Here is an 18,316-nt window from a genome sequence, read left to right as displayed (position 1 = left end):
GGAGATATGTGATAAATCTTAAAATAAGCTATAATAAATATGTTTGTTATATTTTTATATAAAAATCGTACTGTTTAATTGATGAACACTAAATAAATTTACATTAATTTATTTAGTTTATTTTTCACAGGATTTATCATTTTATTTCTTTATAACTGTATCACTGAATTATGTGATTTGAGAAACATTATTGGAATTTTCTTATAAATTTTATGGAGTTGAATATTTGACAAACATAATAATATAAAAAAGATAATTTTCAATTAATATAATTTTAATAATGTTCTAATATTTACAAACGTGCCTGTCCTGCAATAAAATTTTGTTAACAGTGTTAACAGAATTAACTATATTAAAAATAATTTTTATATACACAATAGTGTATTTTTGTACTCAAGTTATTAATTTATAAATATATATGCTTTGTTATACAGGAGTCCTCTTATGAAACTTACATTTACTTTTTATGAGATTATATAAATGATAAAGACTTGATTGAAGTGTATTATATCCATTTATAATACTGACAATAGAAATCTGTAACACTATTTAGGCTGTATCTATAGATTGTTTTGTAAAATTATTAAATTCAGCTTCATTTACATCATAGTCTTTCATTTTGTTTTCTAACACCCACCACTTGTCTAAAAAACCTATATCTACGATTCTATTATAAAAAGTTACATAACGTGGTTTGAGATATGGACACACAGCTTTGTATAAAGAACATTTTTCATCATAATTATCTACCCACATTAAGGATGAAATACCTAAATTTATTCTTCTGATGATTCCTTCATTATAATATTGCTGCAATTGTTCTATATGCTTCACAGCAACAGGGTTGCGTATAGGTTCTCCCAGCAACATTAGTTTCAAATTATATTTTATCATATTATCTCTAAACGAAATTTCACCTGGATTGTGTATACTAGAATATAAGCTACATCCTAAAACTATATCACATAATTATTAATACATACTCATATTAATACATAATTTATAATATTTATCTTAAAAGTGGCATAACATGAAAATACATAGAGATAGAAATACATACGTGTAGTATATATTGTGGCACGTATAGGATGCTTTTTGCAATCTTTGGCTACATCAATTGCAACATCTCTATAATCTATATAGAGATTGTGCCAATATTTTGCTGCAAAATATGAAACTGTTTAATATAATATAAAAAACAATGTGACATCTCAATAACATTTATTATTTTAATTTACCCCAACGTTCAAGAAAAGTTCCTTTAAACCTTTCAGGCATTTCATAATTCTTGATTTTAATGTTAATTTTGCTAAATGTATCTGTAGAGATCCTAGAAGCTGTCCTAAGCTTATGGACCAGCTGAACCATTTGTTGGGAACTCATACTTCAAAGAGATCTTAACTGAAATAATTTTTATTTTAACCAGATTTAAATACAATTATTATTATGTTTATTGCTTAAAACTCATATATTAACATTTAAAATATAAACGTTATCTTAAATTTCGACAGAAGTATACTGATTCCGTTTATTTGTTGGTAAAAATAAGACAAAATTAACATAAAATTTTCAATTATTAATAAAAATTGTTTCAGGTTAATTTTTATACTGCAATACCATTACAATGATTGTATATGAAAATATAATATAATCAATATATGTACGTTTTTTTGGTCTGTTTATAAAAATAATAATTATTTACATAAATACATTTTATTGTGGCGCATAAATAATTATATCACTACCATGTATCCATCAATACATTAGGTTACATAAGTTTCTTAATGTTTTAATCAGAGTTGTTTATATAAACTTTAACTTTATTCATTTTGCATTTGCAGAAAGACTAGAGAGAGATTAGAAATTTTAATAAAATTTAATAAATATTCAGGCATTTACAAAGTTTAGTGCACGATAAACATCTTAACCTGAAAAACATTTTTTTGAAAGACTAAAATTCTATTACCATGATAAACGATAATGTTAAATAATTTAAACTTTATCTTACATAAAAGGCATGAAATATATTACCATTAAAATTAAAGATTGTTCAAATTTTGAATATTTACCTATTCAACTATATACTATGCAAAAACGTACACATGTTGCTCGCCTCATTCAAGTTGTTTATTCCCTCATTCAAGTTTCAGTTTCAATATATGGCTTAGCCACCTAGTCTGTGAGTGACTCTACGCCATGCCCTCATTCAAGAGGAAAGTTAGATTGAATAAGTTTGTTCCTTTTAGTTGCATTGAAATTGGACACGTTCAGCGAAAAAGCGTTCAGTGAGCAATCAGTGATTATCGCTTCTTACTGTTAGATTTCTAAATCTAGAGCAATTATATTGACGAATTGCTCAATTATTGTACAACTGTTGAATGCAGAATGCAACTATTATATATATAGGGAAGTAAAGGACGTAATAAGAAGTCTGTTCTTTTTAGCTAAGCTGATTTGTAATGGAATTTTGTTCCTTTTCTTTCCTGTGTTGTGTTATATACTTGTTTTATTCTTTCTTAAGGCTATTTTACAATTTCGTAAGTGGGTGTGAATGTACGAGCCAACCAATCCGAGTGTTTTATTTACTGATTGCCTTATTCCAATTGGTTATCGTAATCACTTAAGGGCCATCTACAATGAGTATGGCAGTGAACAGTAAAGGGCCATCTACTATAGAGCATCGTACGTCGTAGCAGTAAGAAATTGACCAATCATATTAGAGTTTTACAAGAATAATCGATTGTGATTGGTCAATTTCTTACTGCGATGTTCTATTGTAGATGGCCCTCAACATGTTACGTTACGTTAAGTATTGACAATGCAATGGCCATACTTGTACGTAAAATTGAACTTAAAAGCTGGTTTATGATGGATGTAATCCGTTAACTTATGCCGGAACCGTAAAAAAAAATTGACCAATTATAGTCGAATTATAGAAGAATAGTACGCTACGGCGTACGATTTTCCATTGAAGATGATCCCTTACGGATGTACTTGTGCGTATTGGGTGTTTTCCAGCTACGTTACACTGTGTTACACAAAACCAGTTTATTGGTCATATATTATCTAAAATATCTTGTAAGATAATATGCCACCAATAAACTGGTTTTGTATAACACAGTGTGCATTGCTGGAAAGCACCCATTAACTTCTTTCGAATCGAATTTACGGGCTAAACCGATTGCTTGCTGTCGCGCCAATGTGAACGCGTCGAAAGCGTTACAGCGGGTCGCTGGTCGCGCGACGCCGCGTAGCGCCCCGCCGGTAATACCTGGTCTGGTCCGAGAGCGATATCCACTACGCCACTTCCGCTAACTCGCTGCTTGAGCAAAATGGACGCCTTTGTGTCTGTTTTCTTCGCATTCCCACTATAAGCACGGTTTACGGAGCGACGCAGTGTCTACGGCGCGGCGATGTTTGCGCGACGCCGCAGTGAACGTGTGTGAGGGCAGTGTCGTGATCACGAATCGTGCCCGAGGTCCGTCGTGACTGACGTGGAAACGCGTCCAACCAAGTAGGCCACCGTGTAGTCCCGCGGATGACAATTGAGCGAGCATCGCCCGGACGACGGTGTATCCGCGGTGAGTTTAGCGACGAGGAGCCGTCGCGCCAGCCGCCACGCCATCCTTGAGGACCTGCCGGCAGCGACGAGCGACACGGGGCCGCGGAACGCGCCCGGGCCTCCCGCCAAAACGCCAGCCGCGGACAGCAACGGAACGGCGGTCGGCCAACGTAAATAGTACGGGTAAGCGAGTGGCACGGGGCTGTCGCGACGCGCCGCGTCACGTTGTTCCACTGTCCCAGGCAGCTATGTAGACGGCGTTTTTACGCGCGAGTGACCCGGCAATTCTCTTGCTCGCCAGTGTTCGGCGTTCGTGGCCCGGAAGAGGATCTCGCAAGCACCCCCTCTCCCTCTAGCTGCAACTGCACCTGGTCCCCACGACGATACAGTGTCGCGCGACGTATAACGCTGGATGGTTGACGTTAATGCAGACAAGGTAAATAGGTGCTGTGCTGTGTGCTCTGGTGAATGTTGAGATCAGTATCTTGGAGGTAGACTTGCTCATAGCCAAGGGATATTGTGTGTTTTTGTTCAGCATATCTCGCTGTGTTGTTGGGATCAATTCTGTTCTGATTATATGTGTATTGTAACAGCTGATTATGTTGTATTTATGCACAGTGAATGGCTGCTTTATACAAATATATTGGATTTACTATGAGAGTTGAGTGAATTTGGTTCATTGAAAAAAATTATTCTTTTTTTTTTTTTCAATATTTGTGCTTTACATGTATTAACAACATTTAAATTATGCCAGTACTATATATGAGTCCTGTACAAATTATTTATGGAAAAGTATACAATATTCATTATTATTTAATTTTGAGTTCAAGTAATAAAAAATAATAGAGATTATAATGATAATATTATAACAATGAATTTTTTATTCATAGTCATATAAACTACACATATTATTGCATCGTGACAGATTTTAGCTAATCTCTCACTTTTGTTTACTGTATTTGCTTGTGCGTAACATTTTTTTGCTTATAATCATATGAATGACTTTAAATTTAGTTTTCTTGTGAAAATACACAAATATCTAATGTGTATGGCAGAGAGAGAAGAGTTTGTAAAATGAAACTACATATGGCGCATTTTATTTGCAGGAATACAAAGTGTTAAACATGGATCGTTTATTGGAGGACCCACGAGCTTCATCGAAATTTGGTTGAAACTCTTATGGTGCAACATGGGAACTTAAAGAGAACTTTGTTAAGTTCCCAATATTTGCCTTAGTGCTAGTGCTCCTCAAAGAGGAACAGAAACTATTCCATTGGATGGTGAAAAATATTTGTGTTGGTATGTTCTGATGATGTGCAGTGAAAAAGTTTCAACGATGATTTATTTAGACGTTTGTGTAGTCTGTGCACTGAGACATGTTTCATTGATTTACATTTACTGCATATCATGAACAAATACTCGTAGCATGCCTGTGCAGTGCTCAGCGCATCGTACTGTCCCACGAAGTCCAGGTGACATTTAGGAACACTAAAATTGATTTTGTTTCTTCTTTTTGTCCAGGCTGTAATGCCAGAACAAATCAAACTCAAAATGAATGGGGTTGTACCGAGTGTGCCAATAACTACCCTCGCTGGTATCGCGAGTCTCACTGACTTGTTGCCTGAAATGCCCCTGCCGACTCCGCTGCCACAAACTCTGACTAACAAGTCCCTGCTGTTTCATCCACGAGTGGCCGAGGAAGCGCAAATATTGCTGAGTGTCCGTGACGACAATCTCGTGCCGCAGTTGATATTGTCTCTGTCGCAGACTTCGGCGGATCACATCGAGCTCAAGGACAATTATGCAAATGCGGAACAATCGCTAGAGACTGAGCAGAATACGCCCGAGCTGCTCAAAGCAATCTTACAGATAAATCCACATGTATTCAAGGGACCTCAGCACAATTCTCCCCGAAACTGGACGCAGGGTACGCCTATGCTGCATGCGAATCAGTCGCCGGCAAACTATGGTCGCTTCTCGCCGTCCTACTCGAGCTCTTCGGGGTCCAGGCAAACGCCTCAAGGTAGTCCGGCTCATTCTGCGGCCGCCAGGACTGTACTCCCGCCACCAGTGGCGGCCAGCGGCATTTCCCACGCGCAACATCCGCGGATGCCGATAACGCCGCAGAATCACGCGGACATCTCGCAGATGTCCCCGTTTGCCGTGCCTTCTCCGTCGCCCAGAGGAAACGTGATGACCGAACAAACGAGAACGCTAACAACGCCCCAGCACATGCAGGAGGATGCGAACTGCATAAACCCCTTGTCCAACGTGGCTCTCCAGCCGAACATGTACTCACCGGCGCACATAAGTCCTCCGAATGCGCCACTGACGTCACTCGGTAATGTGACGCCTCAGCATCATAATATGGCTAGTATGACGCCGCAGCACAACATGCATATGGCGTCTCCTATACGTACCAACGTGCCGCTGCAGCAGCATTCGACCATGGGTAGCATGCAGCAGAATCTTTATGATCCCATGATGAATCAGCAAGCGCATCATGGATTGGCCAGCGGTCAACCGTTGGACATTGACAGCGCGGTGCAAGAGAATCAGCAGTTCCTCCTCGACCCGGTGACCGGCCTTCCCGACATCGATTTGCCGATAGAAAATATCGACGCACGACAAAATGTGGATCATCATGCGGTGCAACACTTATTACCGACTCCCCCTACCACGTCTTACCCGAATATCCACGCCACCGATATGATCAATGCCTTGGACCCCGCGGCCAATGGCTCGTCCAGCGTGCAGCATCAGCAAAATAACAATTCGGAGAAAGGCATGAAACTACCCGGTTCGTTGACGGAAAAGCTGAAAGAACCGGTTGTGATGTTGAACAGAATATCGCTGGCCGATCAGGCGCTCATGCAGAAGAGCCTGGCGGCGTTCGCAGAGAAGTCGCCGAGTCGCGCGGCGAAGATGGGTATCTCCAACCGTGACGATACCAAGTCCGACTCGGAGAGCGAGGAGGAGATAGGTAAGAACAACAAGTACTTCAAAGCGCGCGCTAAGGAGCGGCAAGTGCAACGGGAGAAGGAAAGGGCTGAACGGAGGAAGAGCGAAGATAAGCGACGGCGAAAAAGGATAACGGATGATGATGAGGAGGATGATAAGCGGGATGCGTCATTCTCGCCTATAAAGCCAAAAATACGCAAGATTGAGAAAAAGCTAGTGCCTGTATTAGCAAAACTGAGCGTGGAGGAGCTGATGGAGACCAATATGTACCAGCGATTCAACTCCACTATCGAAACGATCTTTGAGAACACCGAAGATGCTATTGCGAACCCTGAAATGGAAGACGACGGCGACGTGTCCCCGGAAATGCTTATTCCCAAGTATCAGCTGCACGACCTCTGTACGGAAGCAGCTAAACTCAAGACCCTTGGCGCCATGGAATCCATACCCACGGACAAGCTGGTGAGACTACTGAATATCTTGGAAAAGAACATACGGGACGGCGCTAGGGTGTCGCCTCTCGTGGATCCGGACGACGACGTCGAGGAAGGACGATTGTGGATGCAATTGGCCATGGAACGGGTCCAACGTGCCGTAGATGCGTCATTGATTGCGCTACATATTATGACCTCTAGCAATATGCCGAAAACGGTTTATCTGGAAGACGTAATCGACCGAATAGTTCTTTTTATGAAGTTTCAGTTGCAGAATACGATCTATCCCTCTTTCGATCCTGTCTACAAGACAGACACGAAGAATAAGACTGAAAATTATAACTCTAGCGGGCGTAAGAAGCGTGGCCACATGAAGGAGGTGCGTGAGAAAAGCATCCTGCAGGTCTATAACAAAATGCACGAGCTGGTGGGTCTTTTGGCCGAGCTGTTGAGCATACAGGTTTTAACGGACACAAGTGTACTTCACGCATCGTCGTTGGGTGTCGCGCCATTTTTTGTCGAGTCGGTGAGTGACCTCCAGCTGAGCGCGCTGAAACTCGTCACTATAATATTTACTAAGTATGAGAAGCACAGAAGATTGCTGTTGGATGATATCCTGGCGTCCATAGCGAGATTACCTAGCAGTAAAAGAAGCTTACGTACGTATAGGTTGAATTCCGAGGATCACATACAAATGCTGACCGCGCTGGTCTTGCAGCTCATACAGTGCGTAGTGGTGTTGTCAGACAATGCATTATCGTACTCCAAATCATCGAAAGAGGACGAGGAAAAGAAGGACGAGAAGCGATCGAGTCACGTGGACGCCGACGTATTTATTATCAACAGATACGAGACCGCCACGAGAATCGCTGGAAATTTTTTAACGGTATTCCTCAACAAATGCGGCAGTAAGGGTGAAGAGATTGATTACAGGCCATTATTCGAAAATTTCGTGCAGGACTTGTTAGCGACGGTAAATAAGCCTGAGTGGCCCGCCGCCGAGTTGCTTTTGAGTCTTCTTGGTAATCTATTGGTAGGGCACTTCTCCAACAAAGGTTCTGACATGTCGTTGCGAGTGGCTTCCATCGATTATCTCGGTGTGGTCGCGGCTAGATTACGCAAAGACGCGGTCAGCTCTCAATGCAAACTATCGACCATCGACCAAATCATAAGAGACATCAAGCTCGAACAGCAGAAAGACTCGGATTACGATCAGATAAAAGACAAGGACATCATGGGCTTGAGCGAGGATGAGGAGAGGATGGTGTTCTTGCAGAAAGTGCTGCTCGATTATCTGGCGGTTAACGGGACGAAAGATTCCGCTCTCGGATATGCGCGTCATTTTTATCTGGCGCAATGGTATCGGGACTGCGCGCTGGAGAAGTCTCGGGTAGGCCAATCGAAAAACAGTCCGAGCAAGAAGATCCACAAGAAGCGGGCAAAGAAAAAGAATCGACATCACAATAGCGATCAGGAGACTGAGTCGGAATTGGACGAACAGGACCCGGACGAAAATGACAATAACGAGCAGAAGAACTCAGAGGCTTACAGAATCATTGAGGACAAGAAAAAGTACATCGTCAGCAGAATAAGGCCATGCAGTACTGGAACGAAACTGGACATCCTCCAGACGTACATTGATTACAATTCCGCGGAGCTGATTTCGCAATATCTCGCGTCCAAAAGACCTTTTTCGCAGAGCTTCGACAGATACCTCAAGCAGATCCTTCACGTGTTGACGGAATCATCAATCGCTATCAGAACTAAAGCGATGAAGTGCCTGACGATGATTGTCGAAGCTGATCCGAGCGTGCTGGCGAGGGTGGACATGCAGCTGGGCGTGAAGCATTCGTTCCTCGACCACTCGACGTCCGTGCGAGAAGCAGCGGTCGACTTGGTAGGCAAGTTTGTCCTGAGCAGGCCCGAGCTGATCGACAAGTATTATGACATGCTGTCGGCCAGAATCCTGGACACCGGCGTGAGTGTACGTAAACGCGTTATTAAGATTCTCAAGGACATTTGCATGGAGTGCCCCGACTTCCCGAAGATCCCGGAGATATGCGTGAAGATGATAAGGAGAGTGAATGACGAAGAGGGCATCCGCAAGCTCGTCATGGAGGTGTTCCAAAATATGTGGTTCACCCCGGTGAGAGAACGTCCAAGCCTCGACTCCGAGTCATTGTTGAGGAAAGTCATGAACATCACGGACGTCGTGGCTGCTAGCAAAGATATGGGACTCGAGTGGTTTGAGCAACTATTAGTGAGTCTATTCAAGCCGAAAGAGGACAAAGACGACAGCACGAAGATGCAAACAGAGCCGCCACGAGCTTTGCTGACGGCCTGTAAGCAGATCGTGGATTGTTTGATCGAAAATGTGCTGCGGTTGGAAGAGACGAATTTGGAAGATACGGAAAAGTCGAAAAGAAAGGGCTCGTCGCAGAGGTTGGTAGCGTGTCTAACGACGCTCTATCTCTTTGCGAAGATCCGACCGCGGCTGTTGGTCAATCATGCCATCACCTTGCAGCCTTATTTGAGTCTCAAGTGTCAGACGCAGGGTGACTATCAAATTATCAGCAGCGTCGCTCACACGCTTGAATTGGTGGTGCCTCTGATGGAGCACCCCAGCGAGACTTTTTTAGCGCAGTTGGAAGAGGATTCTGTGAAACTGATCTTGCAGCACGATAGATCGGTAGTCGCGAGTTGCCTGTCGTGCTTAGGCTCCATAGTCAATAATGTAACGCGCAATTTCAAGCTAATACGAGACTGCTTCAAAAAATATTACGGACACTTAACGGAGTACAAATCGTTCTACGAGAGGGACCCCACGAATCCCATGCTGTTGAAGTACAGACCATTCTTCCGGAGGGCATTGTTTACGGTCGGTTTATTGTTACGTCACTTTAACTTCATGGATCCGGAAGTGATAGAAGGCTTGGCGGATAACATCAAGGATCAGGTTTTCGAGACGCTCAATTACTTCGTTCATTTGGACAACGACGACATCCGGCACTTCACGCTGTCGGCCATCGGCTCCCTCTGCATACGGCATTACGAGTTTATGATGCTGCCGGAGTTGAAGGAGCTCTACCATCACCTCCTCACGTCGGAGCACGCATTGATGCACATGCGGATCCAGGTGCTAAATAATATTGAAGTGTATTTGCAGGAGGAAGAGAAGCGGATGATCAAGCAAGATCTCGAGTGGGCGAAGCTGTCGAAGCAGGAGAACTTGAAGGAGATGGGAGACGTGTCGTCGGGAATGGCGAGCACTGTAATTCAGCTCTACATCAAGGAGATCCTCGAGTCCTTCTTGCACGTTAACATAAGCGTGCGACACGCGGCTCTGAAGGTCATCCAGCTGATCCTGGCGCAGGGCCTAGTACATCCCGTCCAGATAGTGCCCTACTTGATTTGCATGAGCACCGACTGCGAGAAGGCGGTCAGTCACAGCGCGGACAAGCAGCTCCAAGATATAGAGAAGAAGTATCCCGGCTTCATTCACATGAAATCGCAGTTCGGGATCAAACTGAGCTACCGGCTGCAGAAGCTACTACAAAACGACATTACAGTAAGAGGTATGCGAGTCAGGGAGGGTGAATTTCCAGGCGCTCTCAACGGCTTTCTCTACACGATACTGCGCAACACGAAGCAGCAGAGGCGGGCGATCGTGCTGTCCTTTCTCAAACACTTCGACGAGACCGCCAAGACCAGCTTGTCGCAGATGCTGTACCTGGCAGATAATCTCGCCTACTTTACATATCAGGTGCAGGACGAGCCGCTGTTCATCATCCATCACATCGACATTATCATCTCCATGTCCGGTACAAATCTGCTGCAGTCTTTCAAGGAAGCACTGCTGCCCAAAGAAGGTACCACACAGTCGACACAAGCGCAAAGTGCGCCAACGCAGACATTGATCTTGGGTCCAGATGGTCAACCACGACCGGAGCAGTTGATATCACTGGAGGACGAAGAGGACGACGAGGAGGACGAGGAAATTCTCTTGTCCAGGTTACCAAACGACACTACTCTACTCAGGGAGTACATCACCGCCAGTCAAGGCTTCCTGCTCTTATTGACACTACGACAGCACCTCAAGGATCTCTACGGCTTTTCCGACGCGAAGATTGGGCAATACTCGCCTTCAGAGGCGGCTAAGGTATATGAGAAGGCGGTGAATCGCAAGAACAATCTGCACTTCGACCCTAAGGCCACGCTTCAGAGGTTACGCGAAAATGTGACTAACGAAGAGCTGGACGAGAATGGCAGGAGAAAGCTCGTGCATGAGTACCTGGACTTCAAACAGCTGATGCTCAAGTTTGATCCCGAGGAGCCGGAGGACGACGGTTGCGGCGGTAATGACGCCACCGCCGTTGCAGATACCAGCGGCGGCAAGCAAGCAGTGGGGGAACATCCACAGACGACGCAGAGGATACCGCTGCATCCCGACGCGGAAGGCGGCAGGACGATAGCGGACGCCAGTGTCGCGAGTGACAACATTCTGGCTAACGCTGCCGGCCAGCAGTTCGGTCAGTCACTGCCAGCGCCGCAGTCGAATTTGAACTCCGCTCCGACGGAGCATCCGAATAACTCGGTGAACTCGCTGCCGGCGGCGGCAGCGCCGATGACGACGCCTACGACGACACCGCGAGTCCCTAAATTGACGATACACGCCCATCCGGATGCGAGGGAACACCGCAAGCACCGCGCTCACAAGACGGACAAGGTGAGAAAGCACAAGAAGAAGAAGAGGAGAAGAATCTCCGACAGTAGCGACAGTGCCGAGGACTACAGTGACCCTGACTTCCTCGTGTGAGTGCGGTGGTATATCTCGTCCTGTGTGTACATATATATACGTTATGTCCGTGATGGTGCGTATGACTGTGCGTGTATATGCGTGCGTATGCTTGCCTGCGCACGTGTGCGTGTATGTGCGTGTATGCCTGTGTGGCTCAGATGTGGCGTTAAAATAGACAACACTAGAGTATAGAACGCTGTTGCAGTGCGATGATTCCTTTGCCCCCTGTTTCCCGAAATGACTCCCAGCCCCGTCGAAGTTGTGCTACGACTTTGAGGACGTTAGGAACACTTCGGTCGAGAGACCGCATAGAGAACTGTTGTGATGTGGGGATGCGTGCGAGCGAGAGAAAGAGAAGGAGAGGTCCTCGACAAGAACGATGGCACAGATAGGCACAGATTTTTAAGCGCGATCTAACGTTGAGTTAAGGATAACTTTGTTGGCTGAAACGGCGGACGTCTGTGAAGTTTATCGATCCGCCGTGCCGTTGTTATCGAGATCGGCTTGTTAAATATTTCGTGTGACCGACACGGAACTTGGTTCGCTGTGATTAGTTTCTTCTTCTTCTTCTCTTCCTCAGAGAAGCGGAAACTTCTTGGCCGGCTTTCGGCTACGGATCGCACGACTTTGCCGAGACTACGGAGATAACGAGAAGACGATCGAAAGAGTTCTCGAGTTGCCAGTAGTTGATAGCCAAGGAGATGAACCGCGAACCAAATTCCGCGAAAGAACTCAAGTACAATAAATTACGTTCGAACAAAATTCATCTGTAAATAATATCATATAATGATGGCGACGTAGTGCGGTTGTTGATTAACTCTTCTCGTGGAGAAAGAGATTTGCGTGAAGAGAGACAGAGAGAGAAAGAGAGTGTGGCGGTAGGAACTGAAAAGAAGAGAAACTAAAGAGGAATGAAAAACACAACATACGGTTCGATCGGTCTCGATAAGATTCGTCGTTGCTCCCTCTTTCTTCCTTTTTCGAGAGTGAGAAAAGCAAGTACTGCTTATCTCGATAAATGCTGAAAATTTTCTCCAGATATACTTATCTAAATATCGACTGAAATAAAAATCTCTCGGGTTTGTCTAAAATTTTACAGAGAGCATACAGTGATTAATTGATAACATTTATTAAGTGCACACAGATCTTAATTTTCGTTTGCTTGGTGGATTTTAATATAGAATTCGTATCAAATTGCTTGCTTGTATTTCAAGAAGACCGGTGCTGTTGTCGGTGTAAGCGGTAATTGCTCTCGTCAGGGACGATACCAAATCGAAAGTTGACAAAATTTTTGGCACACTACACGAATCGAACATCGATGTTGGGCGGACCCCATATATAGACCCTCCCCGCGGCATGTATAATAGAAGTGTGTAGCAGGACGCATTGCCTATGCATTACGCGAAACGTTGTTTGTAATATCTGTACATAAAAATCTTCAAGTAAAGTATCTTATTTTCTTACAAACTATATAGCGGTGACATTACGAAGAAAATACTTAAGATTTCGTTGTAATATTAAGTATTTATTCAAGATTCATGTTGTCCCAATATAGTTTGCTTCGCGCACTCACACTCGTCCTTGGTGTACGAAACGACGAAAACGACAAAGGGGAAAAGAAAACAAAGAAAAAAAAAAGAAACAGACAAAGAGGTATCGTTTTTATACAAGCTTAGAGATAACGATAGTGGCCGTACTCTCGACAAAAGCGAAAAGCGGGACTTTCTATCGGCGTTATTAGGATGTTAGAAAAGCAGGGATGAAATTCACGGTGTGTTCTGCGAAATATGGTGCGACTCTAAATATTTCCACGAAAAACTCGCTGACATTTTAGTTTTCATTGGCAACTTTTGGAACTCGCGCGGAGTTCACCAAAAATCCGCGAGCCGCCACCTTGGGATGTCTTGGTTGTTGGCATCGGAGATCCGAGGAGTTCAAGAGACTTCCGTGATATTAAAGTTGAATATAAAAACCAAATGTGCTTACGAGATATATAGTCTACACACACACACACACACACACACACCACATACAAAACGCAGGTGTTTGCTCGAAGATCGAGATCTCCAGCTACCACCATCTATACGAAATCTTTAGCGGATGAATCCGCTTTTGGGATTGCATTCTTCGTTCTCGTCTTCGTTTCCATTTTTGGCGTGTAGCGGTCGTTGTTGCCGCAGCCGAGGAGAGACGCAACGAATTTTGGTCGAACAATATTCGAACGCACGAACGTATTTTTTCCCTCTTTCTCTCTCTCTCTTTCCTTCTTTTTTCTTCTTTTATCGTGCTCGTAAATTCAAATGCCGATCGACATCAAGTTGAGTGGCAGCTGTGACTTCGTAAATCGTGGGAAGGATTTTGTATTCGTGACTTTCTTTCCATCGCAGCGAGTAGTGCTTTTATACGTTTATAGATGACACACAAGCGAGGCGCGATGAAAAAAGGGAAAGAGAAAGGGAGGGAGAAAATGAGGAGAGGAGAGGCGATCGTTGCGTTTCTCTTGCGGCAAAGAGATGCAAGCGCGAGATGGACCATGGTCTGTTGCTCGACTAAATCAAACTCGAACACCATTTAGATTATTCGATATTCGACGGCGGAGAGCACCAGGATACCTCGGATGTATCAATTGTGATTTATCATATCTTAGGGGTCATTGATTGAGCGCGTGCATCTCTTTAGTATAGAAACGGAGACGACAACGACGACAATGACGATGACGATTCGATCGAACGAACGCTTCCGCACACGTACAGAGTGCAGAGTACGTCTTTAGTTTCCTCGCAACATTGCGATATGCGTGAATACATTGTAATGGACGCTTCCAGGTATTCGTTATCTGATTGTTGGTTAGCGGTAATTACCGATCATGCGCTGCCTTTACGTTTTGTGAAATATATAGAAGAGATGACTGGAGCGGGGCGATTGAACGGACGCATACCGCAAGTCGCGTAATGTTCTATGTTTTGATCTGCGTTTCGTTTCTTCTCACGGAAATTACAATGCCAGTGAAATTTTTGTTATCTGCAATTCGCTCGCTTGCGAATTCTCTTGCAAAGAATACGCAAATTATATAATCAGAGAAAAAGACATTGCGATCGCAACTATATAAATTAGTTGTATAGATTAACTATTATTAACTATATAGATGATAATCGTACGAGTTTTTGTACGTAGAATAAATGTATATAGTTTAATAAACTATTTCATGGTTATTTTGTAGCTATTTTATATTAAAGCTTCAAAGAATTATAACTATAAAATAATTTCCTAAGATATATGTGCGTTATAATTCTGCATAGAAAACTCGTAAAGTTATCACCTGCATAGTTATCATCATGATTTTTTTCGGGGGCCAGAAAAATGACTCAATTTTTATTTGTATCAGTGTCCACTCAGTTTTTCTGTTATTTGTGACTTGCAACTTCTCTCGTTCGAGACAGAGACAGCCGCAGCTTCCAGTGTCCCATTAAATTACATAGCTGTTGAGTTTATTTTGCAATTTGAGGAAGTCCGATTCTCGCGAGTTTCCCGCGCGATTTCCCGTGGAAGAAGCACGAATAGTTTTGCATTTCGAGGGAGCGTTCGCACGATCGCACGTCTCAATACAATGCATTTATATAATGTTCGACCGCAAGAGACTACGCGCAAATTCTCGCACCGTGCGGATTCGATCGCCGCGGATCCGCGCAATACTTCATTAATGTACGCAGGGTCTAGAAGGTACGTTCTCAATGCTCTTGGTTCTCACGATGAAAACTCGCGCTTTATCGAGGCCCAGATGTACATCCGTCTATATCACGTCAATAAATCTGGCAGTAAAACGTATATCGATTCATTCGTCTAGCTTTAAGGATGCGCGCCGGCGGAAGCGCACGTGGCGATTTCACAATCTCTCCGGCAGGAGAGGCGCTTTTGTTATTCTCTCTTTTTATTTTGCACTCTCGCGAGGAAACCTCCAGAATTATCTCTCGTACAAATGAAGACGCAATTATATGAAGGTAATCACGTGAAGCCACTTATTTTTACTACACACAAGCGAGTAGAGGCTCTCTCGAAAAAAAAAAGAAAACTTTTTTGTTTCCCCTCTTCGGCGTACGAAACTGCGAAAGCGAGGAGAGATTGACGTGTATTCTCGGGAGGAGTCTATTTGTAGAATGCGTTTAACTAGGAAGTAACAATGGGCCATGTGCGTTTCTGGCGATTAGATTAGTGAAATTTGGTTGCTAAGCGTAACGAATTTCTTTAAAAAAAAAAAATAAAAAAGTGAAGAGTAGGAAGCCTGTCTCTTGGTCGGACGCGAACTCGAGACTCGATACAGAAGACTGCGTAGCACATCAGGTCCTCACGAACGCGACGACTGTCGGACTGTCGGGGTAGAAGGACCGGATACACGAGTTAATGTAACAATCGCTGCGTGTTGTTCCGTCCGAGCAACGCGTGCGCGAATTTCGCACAAAATTACTATAGCTTCGCTCTCGATCGCAGACAGGTGAAATTTTGATTTTGCGCGCGTGTCGCTATCGCTCTTCTTGTAACCGGCTCACACTTTCCGTTCATTTCTCTTGCCGCGACAAGAGGTTGCGAAATTGCAATAAAACTGAAAATAGAAGAAGAAGAAGAAGTGTCGTTTATCGAGAAGCTTTCGATGGACAATAAAACCCGATACTGTAGCCTACTATTTTCCAAAGTATCGTTATGATTTGCTAGTTTTGTGAGATGTATCGAAAATTTTTGTTATGGGTCAATTTGCTCTCTCTCTTATTGTCATTGTGTAATAATTATTATTAGTGTTATTATTTATCAATCTGTGAATTATCTTTTATATTTGAGCGCTAGAGAGGCTTGATCGCGGAGGAACAAGACTTTCTTTCTTATTACTGTAATCGCAAAACGTGTGATCTCGCTTCCTGAACCTGTACCGTCCCTGAAGCGTGCAATGCTAGAGATTAAGCGAGAATTGTTCTTTCTTTCTCCTTTTTTTTTTTTATCAACGCGCAGTTTCTCCGTCGAATTTCACTGGAAAGAAGAAAAAAAAGAAAAATGACACGCGATTAATAGAAGAGTGTGTCGATCATCCTCGTGAAATTGTATTTACGTTCGCTAAATATCGTTAGGAGAGTCTTACGAGAGACAGAGAAAGGGAGAGAAGAAAGAAAAAAAAAAAAAATGTGAAAATTGGGCCGAATCCTGAGTCTTTATATACCTTTTTCTACTGTGCGTTTTGTATAAATCGACGAAGGTATCGCGAAGAAAAAAAAAATGCCAAAAATTTTCAAACAACGGGAGCTGTATGTGGTTTCGTGCGGCTTTGATAGCGGGAAAGTTCTCCGAAGTCAGCCTCTTTTTTCAGTATTATCACGGAAATTCGAGAAAGTCTCTTTCCTAAATTTAAACGTAACGATAGCTATGATGTACATGTACGTGTAGTATATACGTGTATATATAGGTATATATACACATACCACACGTATATATACACATACACATACACACACATACACACAAACATATACATACATATGCAAGTGTCTGTAAATAATTCACGAATGTAAAGATTCTAATAAAATTTATCAATAACTCATGCGTTCTGCAACCCTTTCAGAAAACAAAAAATAAAATAAAAAGAGAAAACGAAAACTTTCTCGCGCGGCGCGAGCTTTGTCCATGTCGTCCATACAGTCCATACTTTGCAATTTGGTGACCTTTCATTTTGCTCGATCCGCAAAAATAAGGGTCGCAGTTTTTTCACTTCATCCCCGTTTTTTCATGTGATCCGCGACAATCTTCCACTTTGAAGCTTCTCGTAAGACACTTCGAGGCGCTCGTTAGAAAGAGAAGAGATATATGTTAGGTGGATTTTCTTGATGGAAATCGCTTTTTTATATGCCGTCGCAAGCCTGCCGATCTGCCGATCGACGACGATTCAATTTCCGAGAGCCGTGACTCTTATGCGATGCGGGAGAGCGACGCACCGTTGCGAAACGGATATCGAGAAGAGCTGTTATGATTATTTTGACGGGGAGAGAGAAGATAGGATTATCGCTTAAAATGGAGCAAAGAATATTAGGGTAGTGTGTAATATTGGGAGGCAGCGCAATTATTTGCGGGGCTCTTCTATCGCCGAGACTAAGCAGACAAAACTACAATCGCTACGTTAGCGATGTGTATGCAACGGGGGACGAGAGGGAAGCTCCGCTGTACAAATGTTCACTGATGTACATATTTATTGTGTCTGGATTTCGCGGGGGTTTAGTGATAAAAATTGCGGCAGCCGTTTCACCGAGCGACGTGAAAGTTTGTTGTCAGACTCGGGGACAGAAAGTATGAGTGAGAGAGAATCGCGAGAGCGAGAGAGAGAGAGAGAATGGTGCGTTATACGATTTTATTGTTCGTTGTAATAAATAAACTTCTAGGCGGTACGCGCATTATAAATTCTAAATAATTATATTTCTACATATAAATAAATAAAATAAAAAAAGTATAAATATATACATATGAAAATATAAATATATATATATATATATATATATATATATATATATATATATATATATATATATA

The 18,316-nt window shown here is 43.0% G+C and overlaps 2 protein-coding genes across 5 annotated transcripts; one reads left to right on the top strand and one right to left on the bottom strand.

Moving 5' to 3' along the window:
• Positions 1 to 359: 359 nt before the first annotated feature.
• On the bottom strand, positions 360 to 2,230 carry LOC116849925 (mitochondrial import inner membrane translocase subunit Tim29). Of its 2 annotated transcripts, none has more exons than XM_032827590.1 (4): positions 2,101 to 2,219; positions 1,239 to 1,401; positions 1,061 to 1,162; positions 360 to 956 (listed from the first exon to the last, which is right to left on the bottom strand). In XM_032827590.1, exons 2-4 carry the CDS (start codon positions 1,381 to 1,383, stop codon positions 550 to 552), a joined length of 654 nt encoding a protein of 217 aa, XP_032683481.1. In that variant the 5' UTR covers positions 1,384 to 1,401; positions 2,101 to 2,219; the 3' UTR covers positions 360 to 549. The 2 variants fall into 2 exon arrangements, with proteins under 2 accessions (XP_032683481.1, XP_032683480.1); XM_032827589.1 differs by having other exon boundaries at positions 383 to 956; positions 2,070 to 2,230.
• A 1,052-nt stretch (positions 2,231 to 3,282) lies between these two features.
• LOC116849918 (nipped-B-like protein B) lies at positions 3,283 to 17,332 on the top strand. 3 transcript variants are annotated; one of them, XM_032827573.1, is made up of 4 exons: positions 3,283 to 3,745; positions 3,864 to 3,998; positions 4,669 to 4,861; positions 5,084 to 17,332. In XM_032827573.1, exon 4 carries the CDS (start codon positions 5,090 to 5,092, stop codon positions 11,771 to 11,773), a length of 6,684 nt encoding a protein of 2,227 aa, XP_032683464.1. In that variant the 5' UTR covers positions 3,283 to 3,745; positions 3,864 to 3,998; positions 4,669 to 4,861; positions 5,084 to 5,089; the 3' UTR covers positions 11,774 to 17,332. The 3 variants fall into 3 exon arrangements, with proteins under 3 accessions (XP_032683464.1, XP_032683466.1, XP_032683463.1); XM_032827575.1 differs by having other exon boundaries at positions 3,283 to 3,581; positions 4,669 to 17,332; XM_032827572.1 differs by having other exon boundaries at positions 4,669 to 17,332.
• Positions 17,333 to 18,316: the final 984 nt, after the last annotated feature.

This window comes from Odontomachus brunneus, unplaced genomic scaffold, assembly GCF_010583005.1.
Source record: "Odontomachus brunneus isolate Ranch 3 - 2012 unplaced genomic scaffold, Obru_v1 Obru_scaffold_128, whole genome shotgun sequence".
NCBI classification, from domain to species: Eukaryota; Metazoa; Arthropoda; class Insecta; order Hymenoptera; family Formicidae; genus Odontomachus; species Odontomachus brunneus.
This window is presented reverse-complemented; position numbering and strand designations above follow the sequence as displayed.

Excerpts from the sequence above, each read along its gene's own strand:
- LOC116849925 (XM_032827589.1), bottom strand. The coding sequence starts at position 1,383 with ATGAGTTCCCAACAAATGGTTCAGCTGGTCCATAAGCTTAGGACAGCT. Across the intron at positions 1,163-1,238 it reads AACTTTTCTTGAACGTTGGG|CAAAATATTGGCACAATCTC; the intron begins GTAAATTAAAAT and ends CATATTTTGCAG. Across the intron at positions 957-1,060 it reads TGCCACAATATATACTACAC|TTTTAGGATGTAGCTTATAT; the intron begins GTATGTATTTCT and ends TATGTGATATAG.
- LOC116849918 (XM_032827575.1), top strand. The coding sequence starts at position 5,090 with ATGCCAGAACAAATCAAACTCAAAATGAATGGGGTTGTACCGAGTGTG.